This window comes from Pelodiscus sinensis, chromosome 7 (assembly GCF_049634645.1).
Source record: "Pelodiscus sinensis isolate JC-2024 chromosome 7, ASM4963464v1, whole genome shotgun sequence".
NCBI classification, from domain to species: domain Eukaryota; kingdom Metazoa; phylum Chordata; order Testudines; family Trionychidae; genus Pelodiscus; species Pelodiscus sinensis.
This window is the reverse complement of record NC_134717.1, coordinates 58,626,037-58,646,862: the sequence shown is the minus strand read 5'-3', so window position 1 is coordinate 58,646,862 and position 20,826 is coordinate 58,626,037. Positions and strand designations below refer to the sequence as shown.

Sequence of the window (20,826 nt, the reverse complement as noted above, 5' to 3'; positions counted from 1 at the left end):
TTTTGGAAATTTGAACACTTATTTTGATGCTGAAATGGGAGCTGAGCTCTTATAAAAACCCGTTCCTCTCTTGTGAGTGCCCAGCGCATTTGAAAATGTAGTTCACAATAATGCAAATGATTGCTATTTAACCAAGTGAATGGTGCAAAATATATGAGCTTCCACAACATGGCACACTTTAAAATGTGCTCCAGGACCAGGAGTCACCTCGTCACAAGGGCTGTGGGTCGCCAGCCCAGGAAGTGACCGCAGTGTGTTCATCACTCTCGACTACAGAAGCAGTGGAACTGAAACACTATAGGAAGGGCCAGAGTGTGGCAGTCCATACTGTACACCTACCTGAGCTGGAGGGTGGGAAAAAGTCTTGGAAAAGGCAGACCAGACAGCTCTGCATAGTTCCAATGCTAGGGAGGTGGACTAGGAGTCAGGAAATAATGCTGAGGACTGATTCAAAATTTGGAACTGCTTTTTTGAGTAAGTGACATTTTTTCACCAAAAAAAGTGGCACATTCTTTGGAAATTGTCACATTTTGGGGGAGAGGAAAACCCTGAATCCCCCCCAAACATACAAGTTTTTGGCTGAAAGGGAAAAAAACAGAAATCTTGATTTAGGTGTCTCAAGAAGAGATGGCACTTGAGTGCCTTGTGCCCCTTCTCAGCTGCTTCTGAACTGGACTACATCTCCCAGCAAACCATAGAACTCCCATGATGCATCACAGCTGGCCATCAAGAGGGGACGCTGTGGTGCATCGTGGTAGATGAAGTCTGACCAAGGATTATGCTCCCCTCAAAATAGGTGGGCCATAGCCAATGTAAAGATGCTGCCTTCCTTGTTCGTGAAGTGCTGATAACGGAAAAAATCTGAGCTATAAAAAGAAGCAAAGCTAGATGGGGGTGGGGTGGGAGTGAATCCAGAGGAGGTTTAGATTTAGAATGCTAATGATGACTTTAAAAGAAATAGCTCTCCAACTGATTTGGATAAAGTATTATTGCCACCAGAGTCCCAGCCCTGTTCTAAATCATCCCAGCAGCTCATCAAGAAGCCTATTCTTTGCTTTAAGAGCCCAAGAGTGCACAATTATGGGTTTCTTATCCTTCTGCATAACAAAATTGAGAGATTATCATCAAGTTACTATTCAGATTTTAGGAGTTTTTTTTTTTTTTTAAATTCCATCTTTATCTATTAGAGCTCCCTGTTCAGGCCAGCCCGCAGTAATGATTACTCCTGTAAAGGCTTTGGAGGAGATGTGCTCTATTTCATTCTCAATGAGGGTTGATGGCATTTTGAGAGGCTCAGAATAGCCTTTGATTACTGTATCAAACAGAATGGGGAAACTAGCTATGTAGTGAGGGTGTTGCTATGAGTGCTCCTCATCAACTTTCTATTATGCTTTTTTTTTTTCTTCCGGTAACAGATCACAATCACAAATCACAAGCATGTGGTGTTTTTATTCTCACCTTCCTTCCTTTGCAAAAATTGTCTGCTCAGAAGTTCAGAGTTCTGGTTGAAGAGCAGCGTACCAAGGTGTGGTTCGGACTCTGCCATTACCTCGCTACGATAAAAATAGCCAGTGCGGAAAGGTCAAGCTGTTGACCTTGCTTTTACGCAGTGGTCCCTGACTGAACCACGAAGTCGTCGCCTCTAAATGGAGAGGATGCGCCAAGTGTTAGCGGCTGGTTGTACAATGAAAAGGAGCTGGTATTGGACCAAGAATGACAGGGAATCAGGAACAAAAAACAGGACTATGTAGCACTTTACAGACTAACACGGCTACATTTCTATCACTATTCTACAGGGAATCAGGAGGAATGGAAAAGAGGGATTAGAGACACATACGGAGCCTACCCGCCACTGGCTTTCCTACCCGCCCATTTGCTACCCCTATTGTATTAACACAAAGTATGGCAGTTTTGAATGAAAAAAAAATCCTAGGTCATAAGTCGGTATGGCATGATGAAAGCCAATTAGCTATTAGGAAGGTTTTAGCTTGTTTTGCATGGCATTTCCAAGCATGTCCACGCAACAGATATTTAAAGAAATGCAGCAAAACACTTCTGATTATTCAAAGACAAGGCTATAGCCAGCAAGACTGTAGAGAGCAGCTCATACTATTTTAGAGTCCTAAATTTGAGGTCCAGAATGGGTTATCAGATCATCTAGTCTGGCTTTCTGTGTCCACCAACCCCACCCTAGCATCTGCCCACTAAACTCAACCCCCCTACGTTTTTAATCTTTAGCATCTCTGCTAATTAGGTAGCTCAATCATGTGATGAGCCAATAAATATACCGGCCTTGCTTCTCCAGTCATACCTCATAGGGCAAATAGCCCTTAGCAGTCCTTGTCTTAAAGACTTCCATTTGGTGTGAAAAAGCCAGAGAAAGGGTGGAGAGGAAACAGACAGACTAAGCAATTTCCCCCCAGTAGACCCCTGACTCTCATATTTTCCTGACGGCTAATCCAGAGCTCCAACCACTTTAGCAATTTCAGTGGAGGAGAATATGTTCTATTTTCTTCTTCAGTCGCACAGAACAGGCAGAAAATGCTGCCCCTATGGGGTTTTTTTCTTCTGACTGAGCTCACTTAAGTGGACACAGCCAACTTAAGAGCTGGAGCCTCAGATATCTAAGCAAATGATTTGGTTAACATGGAGTGACGCCGACTCCTTTTTTGCTGCCTTCGCGCTCATATAAAAAAAAAAGCTGGCAGCTACTCTACAACTGGCAGGTTAAAGACACTCAACAGCGCCAAGTCAAATGTAGAGTAATCTAGCCTGATGGAATTTTACTGCCAAATCAAAACATTTGAGGGAACTGTAGTTTACTAGAAAGATATAGTTATAAATCTGTCCTTTTTATTGGCTATTTCGCTCTGTTGTCAGAAATATTCAGGTACTAAGTAACTGCAGAACCTCAAGTGACCCACAGTGCTTTCGAAAGAAACGTAAAAAACAACACTAATAGCTGATGTGTTGCTCACACCTAGCATTGTTAGGTAAAAGACACTGCTGCTATTTCTGCTTATACAGCAATGGGTCAGTACTGAGTGGTGGGTCTCTAACCCATTCCTAAGGTACAGATTTGTTCCATGCTTGCACTGTGGGACACCGCTCTTGGCCATAGCGGGAGTGATGCCAAAGATGGCAAGGAGCCAGATGTGCACATTTGGCAGAGAAGGGACAATGCAGAGGAGCTGGGACTGTAGAAATGGAGCCTTATTTCACACACCTTATTTTGAAATAGCTATTTCGAAATAGAATGGCCAAGTCACTCCTCCCGCGACTCTAAATTGAGAGAGTCTGAGGCAGGCTTCCCTAATGTAGACGTGCTAATTTTGAGGCTTCCCTGCAGCTCATTCCAAAAATAACTGTGCCTGAGTTCACTTGCAAATACAGTGGAGGTCTTGCTGCTGCCTGCCTTGGCTCGGTGGTGAGGGACACAAGAATGCCGACTGGGTAATACAAATCGGTGGGTTTTGAAAGAGGCACACGCCCACAGCTGAGGTCAACGTTGTTGCTTTGTGGGGACTGCACTGTGCACTTTGACCTTCCCGGCCCTTTGGCAGAGTCAGCACCTTGCGTGGTCCATACACCCACGAATACAAGCCAAGCTGCACAAAGAAGCTGTTCTGCCCAGCTTTTCCTAAGCAGGTAGGGAAGGAGAGCTGCTGTTGCTTGCTTGGTTGGAATGGGCAGCTGGTCCAGGGTCAGGAAGGGTTGCAGAAGGTAGATCTGTCCTTTAAGGATTGTAGAGGCTGTAGCGGCTTAGCGTCAGCAGCCAAAGCTCACACTTTTGGGTATAGCTTGGGCCATTTGAGCCCCCAGCATGCATTGGAGCAACCTCAGAGGCCATAGAGCCTGCCAGTCATTGCCAGAGTAGCAAACGCTCTGACTTGCCCCTCCTGTTTTTGGTGCACCAGCCACAACACTGGGGAAACGCACTTCTGCCCTAATTGGGTGAATTTCCAAACCCTTTGTTCTGCTCCAGATTGCCCAAGAGCAAGGGGCCAAGCTGTCATCTTAAAGATTCCAGGGAACGTTCTGTAACAAGATTCCGGGATTTCCCTGGAATCGTTGCAGCCCGGATGTTGGGTTTTAAGGTTGCCTCCGAAATTCCCATGTGCAATAAGCTGAAGGGAACATACTGTATCTTCTTTGGAAGGACAGGTTGGTTGACTCAGCCCTGTTGGGCTGCAGGGAACTGTAGGTATTTCAGTTCATTTATGTGTCTCTTTATATAGACCAGGTTTGTTTTACAAAATGTCCCTTCCTCGGGTTGGTTCAGGGTCAGATATATTTACTGTGAGTTGTAGGTAAGCAGAGCAGAGTAAACTGTTCAGTGTTCAGCAGAAGGCCAGGATAGTTCTGGGAAGAGGTGGATGGTCCCCCTGGGGAGCTGTTTCCTATTTCAATTCCATTTCAGTTTGGAGCAGTTGTAAATACCAGCCTGTTCCTTTGAAATGTAACTGGTATTTGCTCTGGGTGGATGGGACAGCTACCTGTTGTTTGTTCGTTGGCACACGACACGAGTATCCAAAGCATTTAATTCAGATCCACTGGCATAAACCAGCTGTCCTTATTCCAGCCGGACTGCTGAAATCTTTATGCTTACAGCAGCAGCAGCTGTGCAGTCAGGTACATTTAGGAGGTTACAGTTGGTGACTTAAGCCTGAATACTCACTCGGTTTCTATCAAGACAGTTCCTGTTGATCATCTGTTCTGTAGTACAAGCAGGCTTGGCATGGAATTTCTCACAGGGATGTAGACAAAGGACATGTGAGATCTGAAATGCATGTGTCAGAGATACCACAAACCGTGGCCTGCTGTGGAGGTTGTGCAATCTTTTACTCCTGTGCTAAGTGGGTATGAAATGGCATTTGGATGTGCAAATATTTTACTCCTACGTTGCATTCATGTTGCAGGGGTGTAAATAACTATGCAACCGGGCATAAGGAAGTGGGGAAGGGAGAGTTTTACATGAGAGAGAGCGAGAAATCCTGAGATGATTTTTCCCTTTTTATTAAATCAAACTCAAAGAGCTTGCTGCCAGCTAAACTCAGATGCTTCCTTTCTCAGCACCACGAAGCAGAGCTGTTTATGAATTCCGAAGCATAGTCTTTATTTCCTGTGGAAAGTTTGTGGTTTTTCACTTTAAAAAATAAACCCAAACAAACTATGGCTTAAACAAGAGGGATTTTTAACCAGAATAAAACCCTGAAAATTTTCCTGTACAAAATTTTTTATTTTTAATTTCTGGGATTGTTGTGGGTTTTTTTGTTTTTGGGGAGTGTTTTATTTTTGTTTTTATCAGTTTTTTAATTTTTATTTATTTATTTATTTTAAACTAGAACATTTCAACCACAATGAAAAGTTTTGCTCTGTGCTAAAAGCTATTTTTTTTTTAATTCCAAATATGTACCAGCAATTTTTTTTCACTAGCTCTGTTAGTGAGTCATTTCAGTAGGACACACATCACGATACCGAGCACTTTGCCAGCCGGTCTGCCTCATTTATCCTTCCCCTTCCCCTTTCTGAGGCTGACTGCCTGAGATTTCTGCAACACCTCGCTGCTACATAAATTGCCAAGGTCATCGGGCAAAATGCACCTCTGATCACTGGACAGTACATATCCGAGTGTTCTCTGGAGCTAGCCAATGAATGCAGCAGAACCACATGGCAGTACAGATACTGGAGTGAAGGATCAACAATGAAGCAGTTAAGAGAAAGTATTAGCCACACATCTGCTAGCTAGCACCTGGCTCCTTATGCTGTCTCATTGGATAGAGCTATGTTGCAGTAGAGTGCACCTCCCATCCTGGACAGACAGACATGTGGTAGCTGTGCCCAAGCTAACACAAGTACTTTGCCTGAGTACAGGCCTGCCTGCCCCTCCCCCGGTCAGTAATCAGGTCTGTACCATTGCCATGCTACTTTTTTGAGTGGCCTAGCACCAGCAAAGCCAGCATGGGTGTGTCTGCCATAGCACGGCTATTTGCAGAGGTAGGTGCTGCTCAGCTTGAGGTGAATAGAATCTGCCCGTCTGTAATAGGCAGCAGGTTTAAAACAAACAAAAGGAAGTTTTTCTTCAATCATCACACAGTCAACTTGTGGAACTCCTTGCCACTGGATGTGGTGAAGGCTACGACTTTAACAGGGTTCAAAAGAGATCCAGATAGATTCATGGAGGTGAGGTCCATCAATGGCTATTATCCAGGATGGGTAGGAATGGTGTCCTTACCCACTGTTTCGCTGGAGGTGGGTGACAGGGGAGGGATCACGTGAGGCTTGCCTGTTGTGTTCCTTCCTTCTGGGGTATTTGCTATTGGCCACTGTCAGCAGACAGGATACTGGGCAGTATGGGCTGTTGGTCTGACCCAGTATGCCTGTTCTTATATTCTTATGTAACGGTAGGATGGGTTTAGCACAAGAAGTAGGACCAAACGTTTGTGGTTCATGCCTGACAGCAGTGAAACCCCACAGCCCATAGGTGCTCAGAGCTGCTGTGGGAAAGAACACAGCTTGGGGGTGCTGGGTCCTCACCAGGCCAGGGACATGTGTGTGGTGGTGAGCACCCTGAATCCCAACTGGTAGGCTCAGGACTCGCTGCTTCTTAGCACCTCCTGCCACATGAAAAGCATTGAGTGCCGCTCTGGGGACGGCTGTGTGTCCAGTCAGCCTCGTCAAGGGGAGGGAAGTGGGAAAAATGCAGTGGTCCCTTAGATACTGCAGAAGGGGCTGCTGGAAATGGAGTATGAGAAAAACCACTTGGAAGGATAAGGTGGGCACAGTCCCACAGTATCAGCAGAACAGAATGAAAGGAGAGGCGAATGAGGTGCTATTCACACAGGTGTGATGTGAATGGTTTGTCTTTGGTTTCCTTACACTGTAACGCACCCCCACAATAATGTTGTGTCCAGGCTATGAAGAGATGAGCTATTGAGTGAGAGAGACTGCAAAGGCCAGGAAAAGGAAGGCAGATTAGCAGACAGAGAGCAATAACACAAACTAATGCCTAGTTATGTATGTTTGTTTTTATTGAGGCTCGTTTTACATGCATGTTAGAAGTCACACCAGCTCCTAGGTCATTGGCATTTAATACCACAAGGCTCTCTGGAAAGTCATAGGGATTGCTTTTGCCTATTTTAATGTTCTGCCTGTTGTACTTTGCTTTGTGCTACAAATAGAGTCAGAGACAAAAAACGTGGAACCTCACATGTTCCTTGTCAGGGGTGCTGACTGGCCATTAGAAATGCTGGGTTCTCCATAGCTTGTAATCAGGGTTTAAATTTAGGGGATGCATATAGCATAGATGCCTGTCTACATCTTCTGAAGTGGCTATTGATTTTTCAGTACCCGGCGTGCGATATTTTCTATAGAAAGGACTGGTTTTTAGGAAGCACAGAATATGTGCTCTCTAATAATCAAACTTCCTTAAGCAGGATTTCAAGTTATGCACTCAGCCATGGAGCAGAACAAGATGCTTTCAGAAATCTAGGCCCTATATGTGAGGGGAGAGAGACAGTACACCATATATAGAGTTGTGTTACTTTTCTACCCGTCAGACCCTACTTGTTCTAAAGCATTTCTTTTAAAAAATCAGTGTCTAAAAAGCAAGGACAAACCAAATGCCAAAACCATAATAATTCACAACATGATTTGTATCAGAATTATAATTTCAGCTATTGAAACTTCACCCTTGGAAATATAAAAATATTCCTGGCCGCTTACCCCCACCTGCCAAAATGTAATTTGCTGGCCAACTACAAGTAACACAATAAAATAAAAGTTGGCTGAAGTACAAAAAGCGGGTTCTGAAGCCTACAAAATGATGACATCACATTGTAATTAGCAGGCAATTTAATGACATTTAAACACCAATTATATCGCATTTTCAACCTCACTAATTTGCGCCACAGCTGTTCTCTTTGCCTCCTTATTTGGAAGAATGACTCTGGCACTTTGTACATTCATTTTATTTTTTGCCATCATTAAAGAAACTGCTCAGATAATAGATACAAAAAAGGAGCCTTGTTTAATACTCTATGGTGAGTATTCTATGGTGAAATAAAGGAAATGCACGCGGAAAACATCATTACAGTGAGTTTATTCGGCAGCATGTGTAGTGTACAAGTGTCTGACCGGAGGTTGTGAGTGTAAGCTATCTTAAATGTTGGTAGGTCCTCTCCAGAGGTCTTATGATAACCCCGATCCAAGGGGGTTAGTTAATTTGTTCCTAAGAGGATCCTGTAATGCATTATTCTGTTATGCCGTGTCTACTTAATGGAAAGCATAATAGCCAAGAGAATATGGAGACAGCATAGAGGAGCTGTTAGAGATGATTGCATGATTCATGAATAGTCAAACAAAGCAAAACAAGGGGCAGGTCATCTTAGAACAAACAAGAATTGGGGCCCTATTGCAGTGCATATTGTCCTTCCCTGTTATGCAAATATGGTTCCATTCAAACTGAATAATAGTCCACTTAGAAGTCTCTCAGGGTATGTCTACACTACCTCCCTAGTTCGAACTAGGGGGATAATGTAGTCATACGGAGTTGCAAATGAAGCCCGGGATTTGAATTTCCCGGGCTTCATTTGCATAAAGCCGGCCGGCACCATTTTTAAATGCCGGCTAGGTCGGACCCCGTTTCACGAGGCATACAGCTAGTTCGGATAGGAAGCCTAATCCGAAGTAGCTAGTTCGTGCCGCATGTAGCCGCGCGGCACGGGGTCCGACCTAGCCAGCATTTAAATATGGCGCCGGCTGGCTTTATGCAAATGAAGCCCGGGAAATTCAAATCCCGGGCTTCATTTGCAACTCTGTATGACTACATTACCCCCCCAGTTCGAACTAGGGGGGTAGTGTAGACATACCCTCAATTGGAAGAAACAAGATCTCTTGCTGCCTTACTGCCTTGTTACATAAGAAGGGCCATGCTGGGTCAGACCAAAGATCCATCTAGTCTATTATCCTGTCTGCCCACAGCGGCCAATACCAGACACCCCAGAGGGAGGGAACAGAACAGATAATCCTCTCATGATCCCTTCCCTGTCACTCACCTCCAGACAAACAGAGGCTAGGGCCGCCATTCCTACCCATCCTGGCTAATAGATTCATGGAGGTTAGGTCCATCAATAGCTATCTAGCTCTTTTTTGAACCCGGTTAAAGTCCTAGCCTTTACCACTTCCTCTGGCCAGGAGTTCCACGGGTTGACTATGTGCTGAGTGAAGAAAAACTTCCTTTTCTTTGTTTTAAACCTGCTACCTATTAAACCTGTTCACTCAATTTTTTTTCTTCCTTACTGCAGCCTAGAGACAGAGGAGCCTTGTGTTGGTTCATACTCACGGTTCATCTGGCCTCTAACTCTCTTACACTTTTCTCATGTCCTGGACAGCAGGAAGGAAGATGAGCTGATCGGACAACAGATAAAGACAAGAATGGGGCACTGAGAGATAGCTAGAGAACTCCCAGCCCCGATTCGGGTTCTTTGCTGTTTCTGAGAGTGCCCTCTTAAATCATTGCTCCCTCGTTCTGGATTCACAAAGGGCCTGTCTGCCTTATCCACAGACTCCTGCCTGTCTCCCCTTCAGTCCCATCTTTTTTGGGTAGGCCAGGAATCTTCCCTGATTGTAGCTGTGTAGGAGAAAGGGATTTTCTTTTGAGCACAAGAACCAGCGTGCTAGTTCTTCCCGGGCATTAGCTGATGCAGTAACAGCCACTGTTCATAGTTCTGATCAGTAGCTGGTGGCTCAGGAAGGACGTTTCCCCAACCTTTATCCATCTCCTGATCAGTTGCAGTCTTGTTGCCAGCTCCCAGCCTCGGGATAAAAGGCCTGAGAGATGACGTTAGGTCTGGAGAACAGACAAGACCAGTACAGTACAGATCTCAGTGGGCAGCTCTCCTTCTCTCATACCCACGACTGCCCTGCTTAAAAGCATACGCTCCATTGCCCAGTGCCCAGCTTTGAGATGGTTGGAAGTGACCCCGACTCTCAAACTGATCAGTGCAAACTGCAGGTCATGATGTGTCTCCGCTGTGCGAACACTCATGTAAAACATCTTCTGGTTTCTCTTTTCCTGGCAGCTCCTTTTTTCTGTGGGTCAGGAAAGGGTTAGGGAGACAGCTGCAAAACCAGTAGCTTCCTTCTCTCTAGAAATCTATCCTGCACTCATTCATGATGAACAAGAATCCGAGGGCTGGAAGAGGCCTCAGGAGGTCATTGAGTCCACCCCCCTGCTAAAACAGGACCAATCCGAACTCAATCATCCCAGCCAGGGCTTTGTCAAGCTGGGACTTAAAACCTCTAGGGATGGAGATTCCACCATCTCCCCAAGTAACCCATCCCAGTGCTTCACCACCCTCCTAGGGAAATAGTTTTTCCTAACATCCAACCTAGACCTTCTCCACTGCAACTTGAGACCATTGCTCCTTGTTCTGCCATCTGTCACTACTGAGAATAATCTGGCTCCATCCACTTCAGACCCGCCCCTTCAGGTAGTTGAAGGCTGCTATCAAATCCCCCCTCACTCTTCTCTTCTGCATTTTAAATAAGCCCAAATCCCTCAGCCTCTGCTCATAATTCATGTGCCCCAAAGCCCTCATCATTTCCATTACCTACTGCTGGACTCTGTCCCTTTTGTTTACATCCTTTCTGTAGCGTGGATCCCGAAACTGAATGCATTACTCCAGATATGGTTTCACCAGTAGTGAATAAAGGGGAATAATCACTTCTCTAGATCTGCTGGCAATGCTCCTACTAATGCACCCAGATGGGCCATTAGCCTTTTTGGCAACAAGGGCACCCTGCTGGCTCATATCCAGCTTCTCATCCACTCTAATCCCCAGGTCCTTTTCTATACAACTGTTGTTTAGCCAATCAGTTCCCATCCTATAGCAGTGCTTGGGATTCTGCACTTGTCCTTGTTGAACCTCATCAGATTTCTATTGGCCCAATTCTCCAATTTGTCTAGGTCACTCTGGACCCTATCCCTCCAGCGTATGTACCTCTCCCCACTGGTTGGTGTCATCTGTGAGCTTTCTGAGGATTCAACCCAACCCATTATATAGACCATTAATGAAGATGTTGAACAAAACCAACCCCAGTAAAGAGCCTAGGGCACGCTGTTTCATACTGGCCACCAACTAGAAATTGAGCTGTTGATCACTACCCGTTGAGCCTGATGATCCAACCTGCTGTCTAGCCCACTTATCAGTCAGTCCATTCTTCTAGGCCATACTTCTTTAACTAGCAAAGCTTTTGATACGGTCTCCCATAGTAATCTTTCCAGCAAAAGGCAAGGTATATCACATCCACTGCCTTCCTCATCTCTAAAGAGCCAGGTATAGACGGCAATCAGTTTGCTCAGGCATGACTTACCCTTGGTGAATCCATGTTGATTGTTCCTGATCACTTTCCTCTCTTCCAAGTATTTCCAAATGGATTTCTTGAGGAACTGCTTGGATTACATCCCTGCATGCTCAAGCATAAGCCTCTTGATAACCCTAGAGCCACAGTGCATGCATATTGCAAATAGCTCTAGACGTAGATGCAGAAGTCCTGAAGCTGTCCTCCATCTCGGCTCCCCTCATAGGCACTGTGAGTCAGTCCATCCATCAGACATCATGCAAGAACTGTGGAAGCTGCCAAGGTTCTCAAGGTTTCATTTAACAATGTGTTGCAGCTCATTCTACTCAGAGATTTTTTTTTCACATTGAAGAGTGACCAAGAAAGGTTGTCGGACCTGTCTCTGCTACGTCCTCTTTATTCTCCTGCCTCGGGCAGTGCTTTCCTTTGCAGCTTGTATCATCCTCCTTTCTAGAGCTGGCAGCAGCCACAGCTGGCTCAGAAAGAACCCTGTTTACAGAGCCAAAGTTGTACATCAGCTCTGGCCGTCAGAAGTAGTCAACTATTTGATAAAGACTTAACCACAGCCAAGCGTTTCCTGCCTCCAGCCAGAGCCCTGTGCTCTACCCCGGTCAGCCAGCACCCCCAGAATAATTGTAGAGTGCTTGAGGATTATTTCCTCTCCTTCCTGGCTTCAACTCTGGAAGCTCAGATCCAGGAGCTCTTCAAGTAAACTACTACAAAAGCAAATAATGTCTGTGCTGCTCTTTGAATTGTTCTTTGGTCCCTCAAAAGATGCAATTCATAGCTCAGTTGGGAGTTTCTCAGTTGAAAGCCAGAAGGCTCTCCTGTAGGTGCCACCTGAAAGGTTTGGTGGGCCTGAAAGCATGTCGTTGTCTCTCCAGTGTCATACCAACAGCTGTTTCAGTTTTGCAGACAAACATTTTGAGTGCTTCTTTCTTTAGCCTGTAAATTCTCACTGAGCTGTTGATGGTCTTGTTCCATTGTGCTGCATGGGTGAAGATTACACCTCTCCCTCCTGGATACTCTCTTTCTCTGAGAAGAATCAGAAGATTCAAAATAATATTTCACCACAGAATTAAAGACAGTATCATGATGCGCATGCACGGCCGGGGAGGAGGGAAAATTATTTCTGCATGGTTTGCTGACAGCAGAGGAATGGGAGCTTCAGTATTCCTAGGAGCAATTCCAACTTCTATAAAAGAGTGTGCTCTAGTGGTTATGGGCCATTACTGCCTCTTCCTCCAGCTTGTTGCTGTCCCTCTGTACTCCTAGCCACTCACCACATGGAGTAGAGAAAGAAAGTGAACTTTCTTCAATATTGGTGTTTGCTAAATCTGCATGCATTTTTTGCATGAGAAAAGCGTTTTTCCCCTACCTTGTGTAACATTCCCTCTCACCCCTCCTTTTTCCACTTGAAAAAGAGCCACATTTTTTCCTCATTGAATCAAAACAAATGCATCTAACTAAAATATTTCAACTATTTTTTAATCAAAAACAATTTTAAAAAAAGAATGAAAATAAAACCTTTTTCCAAAAATGTGCACAGCTTCTAGTGTATGCAGGCCTGGTATGAGCACCTGCCTTCCACACTGGCCCATTAAACGAAGCATAGCTATGAGCAGGGGTCCTATACCAAGCTGGGGGAAGATTCCCTTAGCACAGGCACTGTAGAAGGCAGCCATATGCTCCTTTTCAAGGACTACCTTGAAATTCCTTGCATATGAGGTATGCTGGGGGGTAGGAGTTGAGGACTAGGAGACGAGTCAGGAGCAGGGGGCCACATCTGGACCAGGGTCCAGCATGCAGCTCTGCTGAGACTGCAGACATTGCCAGGGCCCGTAGGAGACCACGGGGGCACTTTGGCTATGTCTACACTGGTGGGTTATTGCGCAAGTATGGCCATTCTTGCGCAAGAATCAGCAGAGTGTCTACACTGCCCACCCGCTCTTGCACAATGAAATTTACAGTACAGCATGGTAAGAGATGGCTCCTTGTGCAAGGTGTAAGCTCTCTTGTGCAGGAGCTCTTGTGCAAGAGGGCAGTGTGGACGCTCGGCAGCGATTTCTTACCCAAAAAAGTCCTATGGCTAAAATGGCCATCAGAGCTTTCTTGCGCAAGAGAGCGTCCACACTGCCATGTGCAAAAACACAGCTCACACATGGCTCTGTGGACGTTTTCTTGCGCAAGAAGCCACCAGTGTAGACATAGCCTCTCAGAACTAAGAGAGCCTTCAGGGTTGCCAATTTTGATTGGCTGCATTCTTTGAGGTTTCATTGTATGATTGAAACTTTAATTCCTGGAGACTTCTGGATAATCCCAGAGGTTTGGCAATCCTACTGAGACCCTCCCCCCCTCTCCCCAAGGCTAGGTAAGCAAGGACAAGAGCTTCTCCATCTCCTGCAGGTACAAAGATGGGTGAAATCCACCTGAGCCCACCCTCTACCTGGATTCAGAATTCCCATAGCTCTTACCCAGTCCTTGTTGGTTGCTAAGAGTGGAAAAGGAAACCTCTCTATAGAGTAGGCTGTTTAGAAACTGTGGCATTCCACACCCCTTTGAAGTCAGAATTTCTGGGCCGTACATGGCTTCTTTATGTATACATCATTCTCTATGTAAATCTCTCCTTTTGCAAATTACACCAAGGATACTGGCAGAACACGCTCATCTCTCAGAAAGTGTACCACCCATTCTTAATCAGCTGGGGACACATCCTGCAGCCCTTACTAGGGTAATACTCCCGCTGACACTGGAGGCTTGCGGACTTCACTGGAAGTTTTGCTTGAGTAGGAATGATTGGAATTGACCCCTCTTCAGTGAACTTCACTGTTGTGCATGTTTTTCCCCCCATTAGTTCATATAGCTCATGTGACTGCTTCTTATATCCATCATTCCATTTTTCTTTCCTATTAGAGTGAAATTGGACACAGCCCTCCTCCTGCCTACGCCCCTATGTCAGGAGTAAGTATTTCACAATCAACCTTCATCCTGTAGGGTTTTTTTCATCATTTTAAACCTACACATTTCTTCATAAATTGGCCAGCCTCTGTATTCTTTCTCGTCACTTTTGGCACTGGAGTAAATTGGGCAAGCATACAAGGGCTCTTTGTGGTTCCAGATGAATCCAGATTGGGATTAGAGTTCTATGGTACTATGTATCCAGAATGGCTGATCATAGTTCATACAAACTCATAGTTGATAGAGACTGCATTTCGATGATGATCGGTTTTGTCATGATGCTGAAATTGACAGGCTCATCCCGATAAGCAGTTATTAGGTTGAGCCAATCCAATGAGTTGATGCGCCAATGGGATTGCATCTTACCCAACTAAAATTCAGTTCCCAGTGGAAATAAGATATGGTTTACATGACCGTTCATTGACTGTAGCTACTTGTTCACACCCGAACCAGCACCATTCTGAATAAAACAGTTCTGAAATTGGAGCCTTTTCTCTCCTTTCCGGAGGAAGGTTTCCAGCAGGTCGGATTTAAGGTTTGTTCTTAAGACAGCATTTGTTCTAGCCAGCCCAATAGTTAAGGAGCATTACACATTACGGTCCTGGTTACTGGATAGCTCACTATTAGCTGTTTATAGACTGAGGATTTGCTCTTGGTGGCCAGCAGTTTGTATGATTGCATCAGTGTAAATGCAAAATAATTATTGACTTGGCGTTCCAGTCTGCCCAACACCAAGGTCCGATCCTCCAATGCTGATATAGGCATTGTGTATCTTCACCAGAGATAGTAATGGTGGCAAGAACCCTGGCCTAGATGAGGCTTTGAACATTTGAGAAAACGAACCCACATTGATGTGAACCCAAAGGAGCCACCATGTCTGTGTTTAGTCTGTTGTTTTATTTTGCCCTTTCTTGCACCACTTTGTCTTTGGCGCAGAACCAGTTCACGTACAGAGGCGGCGGCTTTGCTACAGAACAAGGAGTACCTGTGCCCTACAGAGCTGTCAGCTGCATAACTCCAGAGGCGTCAGCCATCCAGGGGGCCACAGCAGAGATCTTTGATGACACTTGCTGCAACGGCACTCTGCGGAAGCAGGTGGCTGCCGCCATCGCACAAGAGGACAGTAGCGCTCAACGGTACAGCGCTGACCCAACGGTGTTTGTACCTGAGCGGGGTTCGCGGGGTTCGCTGGATGAAGATGGGTACATGACTCCAATGCGAGACAAGCCCAAAACAGGTAAACCTTGAATATTTTTAGGGATGAAAGATCTCCGGCTGAGCTAATCACAAATTTTGGGCACATGTGCTCAATTCTAGTGTGTATAATTACATGTTTCTAAAGTCCTTCAGGCTACGTTTACACTACAAGATTTTCTGGAAAAGGCAGTGCAAATGAAGTACGGATTAGCATTTTCTCGTGCTTCATTTGCATATTCTCTTCCGATCTGTTTTGCGCAAAAACAAGCAGTGTGGATGTTTTCTTTTTGTGCAAAAACCCCCTTTTGTGCAAGAGCCTTATGCCTCAAAAATAAAGTTTTTGTGCAAAAACCCCTAGTGCAAAAACGGATCAAACGAGAATATGCAAATGAAGTGTGAAAAATGCTAATCCATGCTTCATTTGCATTGCCTCTTCTGGCAAATCTTGTAGCATAGATGTAGCCTCTGAGTTTTCCATTGGAGAAGTTGTTGTGGCCTTTCCTGCCTTTCTGAAGAACTTAAGTTATGTCGTTGGTACTGTTGCACGGCAGCTAAATTTCATTTCCCAAAATAGACAGCTGGATTGTGATTGCACAGGTACACAAGGGAAGAAAAAGGAATGCACTGTCATTCAGCAAAGCACCTGACTGTGTGCTTAACTTTAAGCACATCTTTGAGTGTTTTCATGCATCAAGGGAGGTGCTGGACAAAAACGTTGTATAAATAATCTGATTGGCCCACTTGAGATTAGAAACAGTAGCCTCCTGAGAAGGAGAGGGAAGAATGGGGGTATGGCACCATCTTACCTGTATGGGAGAAGACAGAGTTCTTCTGACATATTTTATATTGATTATTGATTAAACGCTGAGACTGCAGTGGTCGATACAGGGTTAGTCTCCTGAGCAGCTAGAGCATCAGGAAAACTGTTACCAATGTGATAAACTGCAGTTGTTTCTTATGATTAGAATGAGAGCTGAGGAACGCACCAGTCCCTTTGCAGAATCAGCTCAGCGAATGTGTCAATAAACTACCACAGTAGATACAGAAGCAGTACAAAATGCGTGGCCCTGGGATTACTGTCACTCACGACTCCTGAATGGGAATCCTGGAGCATTAGATGTTATATTCCTCAGCATCTGCATCCTCTTGCATGGCACACCAGCCGATTTACACCTGTTAACACGAGTTCCACTTATGCCCACTGGGGATCGTACATATTTATGAAGGTTTCAACTCCTTTTTGTTTTGTGTTTCCACACTCCACTCAATTTGAGTTGCCCTGTTTTTCATAGTAACTTCTGGTTAAAGAGTGACATAGTCTAACTTGTTAGACATTGACAAGCATAATGGGAACTAAGTCTCACAAAGGTAGCCGTGTTAATGTGTTGCAGGACTATTCATTGTTTTTTCAGTTACAGACTAACAAAAAATGTAGGTGGTATCATGAGCTTTCATGGGCACAACACACTTCTTCAGATGAATGGCGTTAAGGAGTCCAGGGTACAAATAAATAGCAGAGAAAGAGGGGGGGTGGGGAGGGAAAGAAAAAGGGGGAAATGAGGAAAAAACTTTATTAATTAGAATGTCTATGCTAAATGAGGGTAAGAGAGTGGGTTCTATATTACCCGGTGCTTAGCTTCTTCTGTCATTAGGGTGTAGAATGTAGCAGCCCATCCAGTACAGGTCTTTGTTCAGACCTCAATTCCAGGTGTCAAACTTGCAAATGAAACCTCTACAACAAAGGATTAATGGACACAAAATGTTCCCCAATGCGTTTCTGTGTATTATAATCAGATATTTGAAATGGTATCTTGTCTGGGCACTTAGTAACGGAGCTAAGAGTGACTATATTATGACAACCCATTTTCAAAAACCAACTTGAGAGAGAAGCTGCAGAACTTGGTTTAAATTACAAGTCTGGTCAGACCTTATTTCCAGGTGTCAAAGACATGAATAGGATGGGCCGCTACATTCCACACTCTAATGACATCAAAAGCCAGCTAGCGGGCACTTACAGCCCACTCTATTAGACTCATTTAGCAGAGACACTTTAATTGACAAGATATTTTTTTCCTTTCCTATGTTTTCCTTCTCTTTTGCTCCCTATCCCCTTTCTTTCTCTATTTGTAACCTGAACTCCATTCATCTGAAGAAGTGGGTTATGCCCATACCATCTACATGTTTTGTTAGTCTCTAAAGTGCTGCAGGACTATTCATTGTTTGTTAAACTTCTGCTTAGCTGCTGATATTCAGGGGGAAAAAATATTGCAATGTACCAACTCAAGTTGGATGTCAGCAGATGAGCTAACAGACTTTGTTTCACCTTGTGATATGAAAGGCTGACATTATCTTGCTTGCTGGTAAGCTAATCTTTTGGCCTGAGACTTGGCCTTCTAAGATATTTAGCTTAGCAAAACAAACAGGCCTTAGGTCTATGTCCCAATGTTAATTAATACTGATATTTCACTTCTATATTCTAAATCAGTGGTTCTCAAAATGCAGGCTGCAGACCACTAGTGGTCCGTAGCGGGAGCTCACCCTTCCTCCTCCCCCATGCAGCAGGGAGCCCATGCTGCCACCACGTGATCGACATGCAGCAGCGAGATTTTAGTATTAGCGCCGGCTGGCGAGCAGAGAGGTGAAGAAAGCAAATTCACCCCTCCTGCTCGTGCAGGCTGTGGACCTATACGTGGAGGAGCACTGTGGCCACGTTAAGGGGGGGGGGGGGGCGCATCCCTTGGTTGGTCCCACAGGGCAGGCATCAAGTTGGGATGAATGGGGCTCAGCCGGGCAGAGCCAGACACCCTATCCCTGACCCTCTTCTCCATCCTACCTCCCTGATCTTGCACCCTGATCTTTCTACACCCACCTCCCTTCCAGATCCTTCACCCCATCCCTATCCCACTCACTGGCAGCCCTGTCCTGTACCCTGAAACCCTCATTTTTGTCCCCACCCCAGAGCCTAAAGGGGGGGTCCATAAAATCCACTAACTCCAGAGCCCCAGAAAAGTAAATCTGGCCTCTAGGAAGCCTCACACTTCCGTCCCCCCACCCCCTCCCTTCTCCTTGCCTTGTGGGGCTGGAACACCAGAGGAATGAGGTGGTTCAATTGGGGGACCACATCAGTGAGGGTTGGGGAATTTGGGGGAAGTTTTTTTTCTTCTCACTTGTGGGTCCCCAACTGATTTGTCTGTGGCCCCAACACAAAAGAGGTTTCCCCACACCTGCCGTAAAAACATTGAAACCTTTTGTGTTGGACATAAAATAATATTTTATTTTATTTAAAATAACATTTGATAAACTAATATGAGAAAGTTAAAGTGCTTAATCTGTTTAATAATTGAAATTTAACCAGTCTCCCACTAGCAAAATGGCTCAGGTGTAATCATGCAAATTAATGGTGAGTTTCCATTAGCAACTGGTGGGCCACAGAAAGGTTTACATCGAGCCAGGTGGTCCACGAGCCAAAAAGTTTAGGACAGTGGTTCTCAAATGTGCCTAAGTCTCAGCGGGGTCGCTGTGTTAGTCTGTAACTTTAAAAACAAGGAGTGGTCCTGTGGCACCTTAGAGATTAACCAAAATATATCCAGCTACTGACATGGGCTGGCAGTGCCCCACACTTAGCTTTTGATGTTTAAAAATACAGTGTTAAAGACAAGGTAGACTGGCTTTATAATGCATCACCCAGTTAATGGACACTTCCAGCCCACTTAATTAACCTCACTAATACTGGCCCTACAACTGACAGGTACCTTTTTTCCTTTTATAATTCCTGTTATAAATAAAATGTTTTCTGATATTTCCACTCCAGCTCATCATTTGATGAAGTGGGTGTTGCCCACGAAAACGTGAGATGTTAGATATTTTTGTTAGTCTCTAAGGGTGTGTCTAGACTACATGCCTCCTTCGACGGAGGCATGTAGATTAGCCAGATCGGAAGAGGGAAATGAAGCCGCGATTAAAATAATCGCGGCTTCATTTAAATTTAAATGGCTGCCCCGATCTGCCGATCAGCTGTTTGTCGGCAGATCGGGGGAGTCTGGACGCGATGCCCCGACAAAGAAGCCTTTCTTCATCGACACAGGTAAGCCTCGTGAAACCAGGTTTACCTGTGTCGATGAAGAAAGGCTTCTTTGTCGGGGCATCGCGTCCAGACTCCCCCGATCTGCCGACAAACAGCTGATCGGCAGATCGGGGCAGCCATTTAAATTTAAATGAAGCCGCGATTATTTTAATCGCGGCTTCCTTTCCCTCTTCCGATCTGGCTAATCTACATGCCTCCGTCGAAGGAGGCATGTAGTCTAGACACACCCTAAAGGTGCCAAAGGACTCCTTGTTGTTTCTATAGGTACCTGATCTCTTTGATCCTTGGCTACTGTGGAATATCACACCCTTTCCAAAGGTGCAGCAAGAGCCACCGTGGCCCATGTTCACTAAAGACAATGGCTCGACTCTCCACTGCCTTGCACCTTGTGTGTCATTTACGCACTGATGTGGGGGAGTGGAGAACCCCACATAAGGGGCAAGGCAGTGGTGGGAAGTAGGCACAATAAACCCAAATCTCCAAGTGTTATGGCTTACTCCCACTGTTTAGCACATCATCTAGTAAAATGCACTGGGATCCTTCCAGATGAAAAATGTAAGACAAAACCCATTCAAGATGTAGATTTGATCCAGCCATATTTGGACTTGTTTGAACTGGATACTTCTGACACATCTCACTGCGAGCGTGATTTTTTTTGTGTCTATAGTTAATCTCTAAGCAATTCCATTTGCAGTCCACTACTCTTGCAGACAGCCCCACTGACCTCTGTGTCAAAATTGCTTCTCACAGAGCTCTGTGGAGACCCAGTAGGTCTGTTAACACATGGTAACCACAACTTGAGAGCCACAGGCTGCAGCCTTGGGAGAGAACTTGCTAACAGTGTTGCATTACTCCAGAAGGCGTGTGCAGTATCGCATCACCATCCAATCTCCTAACATTTTGTTGCCTAATGGGTCTATGTTGGAGATTGTGGTGTTCGAGTGACTAGCCCCCCTCTTGCCTCCATCAACCTGTCCTCATTTTCGCTGTGACCTTCAGCCTTGTTTACAAAGTGGTGTTGACATTTTGTGCTAATTTCACACAGTCCTACTCTGTTTAGTGCTAGCTCAGGAACTCATCTGAGTCCCGCTCCGTGCTAATTATAATCTTTGTTCCTTCGCATTTGGAGGCCCTTTGTCCCTCAGTCAGGGCAGCTTTTAATCACAGAGCTGAGTTTTTAATAATGCAGCCATACAGGGTTAGAATGGAAATGTTGATAGTAG

The 20,826-nt window shown here is 45.1% G+C and overlaps 1 protein-coding gene across 8 annotated transcripts in view; it reads left to right on the top strand.

The window, feature by feature from the left end:
- The window catches only part of ERBB4 (erb-b2 receptor tyrosine kinase 4), a 935,749-nt gene that overhangs the window by 905,008 nt on the left and 9,915 nt on the right, over positions 1 to 20,826 (top strand). For 5 of the 8 annotated variants that reach the window (XM_075933940.1, XM_075933934.1, XM_075933933.1 and 2 more), the window contains 2 exons: positions 14,278 to 14,325; positions 15,259 to 15,559. In XM_075933940.1, the coding sequence (XP_075790055.1) occupies positions 14,278 to 14,325; positions 15,259 to 15,559 (349 nt within the window). The remainder of the gene's footprint in view (positions 1 to 14,277; positions 14,326 to 15,258; positions 15,560 to 20,826) is intronic. The other 3 variants (XM_075933937.1, XM_075933935.1, XM_075933938.1) reach the window with 1 other exon arrangement.